The sequence below is a fragment of the Empidonax traillii genome, unplaced genomic scaffold (assembly GCF_003031625.1).
Source record: "Empidonax traillii isolate 1590-97213 ecotype Southwest subspecies unplaced genomic scaffold, ASM303162v1 scaffold29:size1973556, whole genome shotgun sequence".
Lineage (NCBI taxonomy): Eukaryota > Metazoa > Chordata > Aves > Passeriformes > Tyrannidae > Empidonax > Empidonax traillii.
Window position 1 is genome coordinate 209,723 of NW_020955222.1, and position 8,223 is coordinate 217,945.

The 8,223-nt window shown below is 40.0% G+C and overlaps 1 protein-coding gene across 2 annotated transcripts in view; it reads left to right on the top strand.

The window, feature by feature from the left end:
• Positions 1–7,953, top strand: part of LOC114072416 (chondroitin sulfate proteoglycan 4-like) — a 42,820-nt gene extending 34,867 nt beyond the window's left edge. The window contains exons 10-11 of one of the 2 annotated variants that reach the window (XM_027910323.1): positions 259–1,883; positions 6,466–7,953. In XM_027910323.1, coding sequence (XP_027766124.1) covers positions 259–1,883; positions 6,466–6,561 — 1,721 coding nt within the window. In that variant the 3' untranslated portion in view covers positions 6,562–7,953. Of the gene's footprint in view, positions 1–258; positions 2,949–6,465 lie in introns of those variants that run through there. The other variant, XM_027910317.1, reaches the window with a different exon arrangement.
• Positions 7,954–8,223: the final 270 nt, after the last annotated feature.

Consider the following 8,223-nt stretch of genomic DNA (forward strand, 5'->3'; position numbering starts at 1 on the left):
CTAGGTGAAAACACTCAGAAGTTTTGACAGTATGATATTTCTTTAATTTTAATATATGCATCAGTAGAAAATCTTGTCTCTTATGAGTGACTGTATTTTAAAAGTAGTGGTAATATGTTTTTAGTTATGACATACAGAAACCAAGTGTACTATGAAGGAGAAAATTTTCTGAGCATCGTCAGTGTTTGATATCTAATTTCTGAAGTATTGGAATTACAAAATTACCAATTACTAAGATTATCTTTTCCTCTCTGCCAGGTGCCACAGTCCAGGAAGGAGGCAGAGTATTGATCAATAAAACAAATTTAGATGCTTCAAATCTACTGAGTAAACTACCTGACATACAGCGCTCCATGTATGAAGTCTGGTATCAGGTTGTTTCTTTACCCCGACATGGCAGGATTGTTGTTAGAGAAAGAAACGTTACCAAAGAAAAACCCAATTTCTCCCAGTACATTCTGAACCAATTTGGAATTGTGTATATACATGATAATTCTGAATCACTTAATGACAGTTTTGCTTTTGCTGTTTGGTTAAACCTAAAGAGCAAGTCTGCAACAAAGCCCCATAGTGAAGTTTTAGAGGAGTTGTTTAATATCACTGTTTTTCCAGTGAATGACCAGTCTCCAGAGCTGAAGACTAAAAGACTGCACATGAAAGTGCTGCAGGGAGATGTGTCAATGCTGGGGTCAGAGAACCTGAAAGTTGAAGACTTAGATAATGCCCCAGCCGAGCTCAAATACAGCATTGTTAGCAACCCCAATAATGGTTATTTAGCAATGAAAAGCAATCTCAGTGTCTCTATAAAAGATTTCACACAAGCTGATGTTGACAGTGGTAACATTTGGTTTGTACAGGATGGAAGTTCATCTTCTGGGGTGTTTTACTTCAGTGTGACTGATGGTAAACATCGCCCTTTATACAAACTGTTCAGTCTTGAAGTCCTACCAATCATTCTAGTCCTAGTCAACCTTACCAGTGTTGCACTTCCACAGGGCCAGACATCTGTCACTATTACTAATGTTCAGCTTTCAGCTGTCACAAATGGAAAAAGCACTAACATTATGTATGAAATAACTCAGCCACTCAAATACGGGCACCTGATTATTGGAAATAAGCAGGTTACTAAATTTGAGCAGTCAGATTTGTCCTCGGGAAGGCTCTCTTACCATCTTACAAATCTCACTGCATCTGAGGAAGTACTGGAGTTCATGCTTTTCACTGCAGAAAGCAATCTAACAGGACAAGTGCTGAACATCACAGTGAAGCCTTTAGTACAAATTGTACCTGACCTGCAGATTTCAAATGGAGCAACTTATAAATTTGGAAGTGGTGACCTGGATGCATCTGAGCTAGCTAATTTGACAAATAGTAATCCTAGATTTGAAGTGATAGTGCCCCCCTCACATGGAAGGATTGTAAAGAAAAGGTTTGTGAGTGATGCAGTGTTTGAAGACATTCAGACATTCACCCAGGCTGACATTGATAGTGGTATTTTGCTTCTAGACATAGATACAAATATGACGGGCATTGATCTGTTAAATGACTCATTTACATTTATACTCAGGGCAGATGCTGTGCAGCCTGCTGTTGGTTGTTTTCCGTATTCCATTGTGCCGCACAATCCTCCACTTGTGCAGAGTTTTACGACAGAAGTGCCTTCTGTAACCAGCACAACCACTTTAAAGGTTCACAGTACCTCAAAGTATGAGGCACCAGCTTCCTCACAGGAGGAAGAACCTGAATCAAGTAAGTGGCCAGGGCAGAATCACTGGGGAAATCTACATGAGAAAGGCCCATTGCTAAATCTGGCAGTGGGAACGAGTGCATCTGAGGAGTTAAAGACTACAAGCCAGGTTAATGCCAAGAGTCCTGGAGAGCAAGTGGGTGAAAGCAGCAACCCTTGGTACGTCATTATCCCTCTGGTCCTGGTGTCTGTGCTACTCATTGTTGCTGTTACTTCTGTGTGCATTTTATTAATGTGCCAGAAGAAAGAGAAGACAAAGTCACTTGTCAAAAGTCAAGCAGATACAATCCTCAGTAGTCCAGATCGGTGTCTGGAATGGAGCTTGACTGTACCCACTGTTACCGTGACTCCTCTTCTGAAGGGTGCTGAGAGAACTACAGCCTCAACATGCATGACAGTAAGACATGAGCAGCTGCTTCCTACAGTGGTTTTTCCAACTATAGAAAGGCCTCTGCAAAACAGCTTTTTAAATCTTGATCCTGAAGTAATCCAATATTGTCGGAAAACAAACCCAACTTTGAAGCGCAATCAGTACTGGGTGTAGTTATTCTAGTTTTGGTCATGCTAAGTGACGTAGTACAGAACAGAGAATATACATTGTTGACATATAATTTTTTCTTTATTACACTCATTTATTATAGGTCAAATGATGCACTCGTTGAAATCTAAATACCTATGAAATAATAATTATAATAATAATAATAAAAATCTTAGTGATTACAGGGGCCATAAAAGAAGATTTCCAGCTAGTATGTCAGCAAAGTTCTCACTTAATTCAGTGCAGAATTTGGCCTCATGGATTTTGAGTGCATTCTATGCGTGCAGTATTTTTTATTTTCTATGACAGGTAAAACGGAATGTTCTGTCATGGATTATATATTTTTAATAGAATTCCTTTTTTTTGAAGAATTAATTTTTTTATAAATGTCTTGTATTCCTTCCTGAAACACAACCTATATTTGAAAAACTTTAAACTGTTCCAATAGGTAATTGCCGTGGTGCTAATCTCAATAATATAATTTTGACCTGAAGGCTGTTCAGAGGCCAGTACTGAAGAAACAAAGCTGTGATTATTTTGACGGGTGTTCATCCGGGTCACTGAACTGGAAATCCAGAATTCAACTCAGCAACAATAGTACAGTACTGAATAAGGATTCTGGTAAAGTGCTGAGAGATGTTGTTTGTTCTTTTGATTTTTTTTCCTTTAGTGTCTGAAGGCTGTAAAATACATCTATGACCCATAATCCACATGGCAAAAACTGTGTATCTGCCAGCCAGCCTGTCTGCTGAATTATCTTTGGGCTTAGGTTATGTCTGGATGTGCATATCAAAATTTCCTACTCCTGACAAAGGAGTTAATTGTGATTTCAGTGAAGCAAATGTAGCTTTCTCTGGACTCCGTGTATTCAAGCAGATGTCAGTAGAATTAATTCCTGTGCTGAATGTTGTCATGTGTTGTGGAGCTACTGATAGAAACAATCCTGAGAGGTAGCATGTATCCTATTTTGAAGTTTCACAATTTACCCTTCATCTCCCAGAACACTGAACACATACGCCTTACACACTATGAACAGAGTATTACTTCCTTACTAACTTTGCTCTGGTGATAAAATGTCCAATGGTTTCTGTTCAAAGGGAATATTCTAGCACTTTTGGAAATCCAAGCTCAATACTGATGTGCAGTCTCCAGTTAAAGTCCAGTTTTTCTTCTATTGAGGACAAATGACAAAATTCCTGCTGACTTCAAAGAATGAATTGAATAAATTCAAGGGAATGGTGCTGTGATCATAACCAGTCTCTTACTGCCACTGAACTTCTCATCTATTTTGTACCTCTGTTAACTCAGTTAACACTGGAATACCTTTTTTATTTAGGCCTACATACTCATTTTCACTTCTATACAATGGATTTATGAATCTAAAGAGCCTTGGTGCTATTCATTTCATACTGCTTTGTTTTGGATTATTTTTTTGTTGTTGATGATTAGGTATGTTTCTGCATTTCAGTTATGGGGAATTTTTACCTACTAGGAGGGCCAGACTTAGTCTGCTTACTGCTGGGTGCTGGGAATTAAACACAGGAGTACTAGGGATAGTCTCTCTCAGTTTTACCACCTCTGCCATGGTCACCCATGATTGTGGTGCATTTTTAAGCAATACAGTTTTTAGAGCCCACTTCAAGAAGAGTAGTCCATGTCACCAGAAAGTGTGCAAGCCATCTCTTCAGTTGCTCAAGTTGTTAAAGCACCACAGGCTAAAATATGAATCCTTTATATGCTCAAGCTAAAATGTATTTGAACACCAAGGTTTTTTGTCTGTCATTACCATTTTTCCCTGATGGTAGCATATGAATTCAAGTAACTAATCAGTGTAAAAGGCTCAGGACATTCACATATCTCTTATGGACCACTGTAGAATTGCATTGTGAACCTTTTCTGCTTTTCCAAAGAAAATCTCTGGCACTGTTTTGAGGTGGTGTTGCCAGCCATCACAGAGAAAACCCAGCATCCTGTGTGGAGGTACAGCTGTATGTCTATTGCCATATCCTGAGACCTCTTCTGCTGACACGAAGCAGACAGCAGCTTCCTCCAGATTCCAACTGTCAGCTGCAACCTGCCTTTAGTGCCTTCTGGACCCCTGATCCCTTTACAACTTCTCCAAGGCTTCAATCCAAGGAGGAGTAAAGAATTATAATCCTGACACTTTCCTGACACATAAAGAAGCCTGCCTCACATTGCTCTACCACTGAGACTGTCCTGTTAACAGCAAGAGGGCTTGTGCTCCAGTTCTGACCAGGAGATCGAGTGGTGTGCCTATAGTTTGGACAATGCTGAAAGCTTCTGGAGTCTGGTGACAAAATCCAGACTGTTGACTTGTGGCAGGATGAACAAAAATATAGAGTTGAAATGTGTGCTTCATGAGATGTTACTAAAGATATTGGTATCAGGACAGGTGTGACACGGTTTTGGTCACTTGGAAGGGACCAGACCAGCGCCAGGGTTCTTGACCTTGCCTCTGAATGGTATAAGGCAATAGTCAGGGGCTTGAAGGCAAAGCCACACACTGCGCACACCTGAGAAGAAGGACACACGACACAGAGATGTGAAAAAGCCATCAGCCGAGAGCTGATCTGCCTTTACTGCTGCAAAGTGGTGGGTTTTATAGGGGAAAGGGAAGAAGGATCTGGAAAGTAGGAGGGTAACAGGCGGAGCATGCAAATCCACTGATAACTATTGGATGGGGGCTACTTAACTTTTCATAACTGGGTGGAGACAACTGTTGGCTTCCCGCCAAACAACAGGATTGGTAGGTACTTCACAGTATCCTAACCAATGAGGGATTGTTGCTGGGCCTGTGTAGGCACCGGCAGAGTTTGTGAGGAAGGAGAAGAAACACAAAATGGAGGCTCAATCTACTTAGAGATTTTGCCTCAAAGCCAAGTAATAATGCAGTCCTCCAGGTAGTCGTTGTTCAGCAGCTATCTCTTCCAAGCTACTTCCATTCATGTAGCGTGCCTTCCAGTCAGTGAAAGATGTTTCCCTTTCCTCCGAGTCCCGGGTATCCCCAACACAGGTGTGCCCAAATCTGTGGTGCTCAGAATGTGTGGTAGAGATGGAGCATAGGGCTGCTGTAGTCCTGGTGATGTAAAAATGAGACCATGACATAATAGTGACAGAGTCAAAGAACCTGCAATGCAATTGGAACTCCACAACTGGGAATTCCTGAGTTTGAGCATTTGCATGCTCTGAGCAAGAAATCCTACACAAAAACCTCAGAAAAGGTGATTTGAGCTGGCTCTTTTGGTTTTAGCGTAAGGGGCTGAAGTCTTACTCTCTGTTTCCAAAATGGTTTTGGCTGACATCAGATGGTCATTTCAAGTAGATCAGGCATTATGGGATTGAATCTTGAGCATTTGGCTCAATTTTTAAAGCATTGAGGGTTTTTTCATTTTGTTTTTTTGCTGTTGTTGTTTTTAATTGTTAAAATCAGCCTAATCACCTAATTCATCAGAGAATGTGCCAGCATTCAGTTTTCTCCCTCAGCTGTTGCTGCCGTAAGGTAGCTGTGCCAAAATGGCTACCATATTATGCAATGTTTTGATGAAAACTGTGTATGGATGTGAATTTGTGTTAGTGGTTACTTGGTTTAATGCGAAATGCAGAGGTAATATTGTAGCTTATTACCACATATGAATTTTGCTTTAATATCCCATGCTGAATCCCTAGTTAAAAAATATGATTACAATAACGTAAACTTTCCCTGTGGACAGTACAGAGTAATCTGTGGCAGAGGACAGTTTATGTTATTCACACATAAATGTTTTATATAGATGAGAGAAGTCAGTCCTGGCTTATCTAGAAGTCCAGTTTTGAGATGGTACAGTCTAGCTGGGATGAATCACATACTGGGTTTTCTAAATTACTATCAATCTTGAAAGCTCAAACTCTCCCCCCCCCCCCCCCCCCCCCATTTTTTGCTTATGGATTCTTTTGTGATTCTAGGAATGTACATAGTTAATGGTCAGGATCTGGTTTGAATATTTTGGTTGTTTCACTTGACCTCGAAGTTGTATGTTTTATTTAGTGAAGATGGGGTTGGTGAAGGATTCCCAAATGGAGTTCTAAACTGCAACATGGAAGTGCCTTGAAAACATATGTTTAATCAATAAACTGTTTTGTTTATAATCTACACAGTTAAGTTTTTGTGCTTTCTTTAAAGATCTGTGAAATGCTGTGTCTCAACAGTGAAGAGACACAACAGGATCCCTGTGCCAATAACAGCATTCTTCTCAATTTTCTGATGTTTATTTTTTAAATTGCACATATGCTGGGATGGCTGTTTTGCCATGCCCAGTGCAACACAATGCATAAGGCTAGAAAAGGAGAGACCTCTCGTTATGCATCTTACCTGGCCATATTCAGCACTTGAATGAAAGTAACATGAGAATAAATGCATTGATTTGAACTTGCTCAAACAGGACTGCACTGGATTAATTTCAGAAAGATTTTCTGTTATTTAACTGAACATGATTAGGAAATTTTAGAATATCAAATTCTTAAAAGTTAATACATCAGTGGTGTTTTGTCTTTGATTTTTCACTTGATCAGAAGTATGCACTCACTTCAGCTTCACACCAAATGCATTGTTCAAGCTGATTTTTTTTTTCCTAATCAGAACTCAAGTACTTTGTTCCTGTAACTTGATGTAAGGAACATTCTCTTGATACATCAGAAGTGCTAGTGGCCTGTGGGAGCAGCTTTCCCTGCACCATGACTCAGCATCCTGAGCACAGAAATTTCTGGCAGCAGTAGTGTGTCAGGTTCCCCTCCTACAGCTCAGAAAGTGTTGGTTTGGGAAGGAAGAAAAAAAAAAAAGGACAGAATGGTCATAAGTCTTGTATGGTTTTCCTTTTATTAAAATATTAGTAAGGGCCAGCTACAACTTTCTCTGCAGTATCCTGTTACTCCCTGTGACAAGTCCAAATCCAGAGCTAACGTACTTATGTGTCCTGAGCTGCAGGCTTCCATCCTGCCTGCACTGTTTTTTCAATCAGTCCTTGTGATGCTATGTTGAAGGACATTCTGCGAATATTTTTAAATGGGCTGAAAATAATTGTCCTGGCATATTCAATGGAAACTGTATTAATTTATCTTCACTCGTTTCAAGCTAAATAATTCCTGCCAGAGCTTGCATATGTAATCCCAGAACAAAATGTTCTTTCGTTGCAACTGGAGAAATCTATATTTTCACATCTGTTTATAGGGAGATTCTGTGTGGTGAAGTGCTAGCTTTACGTGATTGTTTTCTCATTTCTAGTCTTGCTGCTTGGTTATGTTTGTGGGAATGCTTTATACATACTGGTATGCACTGCCAGACATGGAGTTATTTATAGACTGAGATTTCAGCTGCAAAACATTTGCATAGCATCACAGTGAGAGGGGCGTTAGTTTGCATAAATTTGTTGAGTAAAAATGTAGGATGAGCAGACTGAGCATAGATATGGGACGTTACCAAGTGTCAGAACTTCTTGGAAGAACACAAGCAATAGATTGGAATAAATGTGTGCAATGTATAGCATGTGAATGATCACAGAGATTTGGTCCAGCTCACACACTGTACAACTTCATGTTGCACAGGTGCTTTCGTATATGGTGCATGGAAGTGCATTGATGAGGAAATTCTTGAGAGAGTAAAAAGTCAGAGTAATCAAGAGTTTATATTTCATATACAAGTACATATTCAAGCACATATAAATGAAAGGCAGAAGCACATAGGAAGTTGGTTTGAGACATGCAAAGCCACCAGGGAAGCTGCTGAGGAAGAGGTTGTTTAGAGAGCCAGGGGGAGCTCTGTAGGAGGATTACAGAGACAACCTTTCTGGCATTAAATGGAGTTTCTAAAAGCAGGAGAAGGTCATTTGGAAGCAGATCCATGAACCTGTTTGAAAGGTAGAGGTGATGTGCTGGGTTCGGCCTC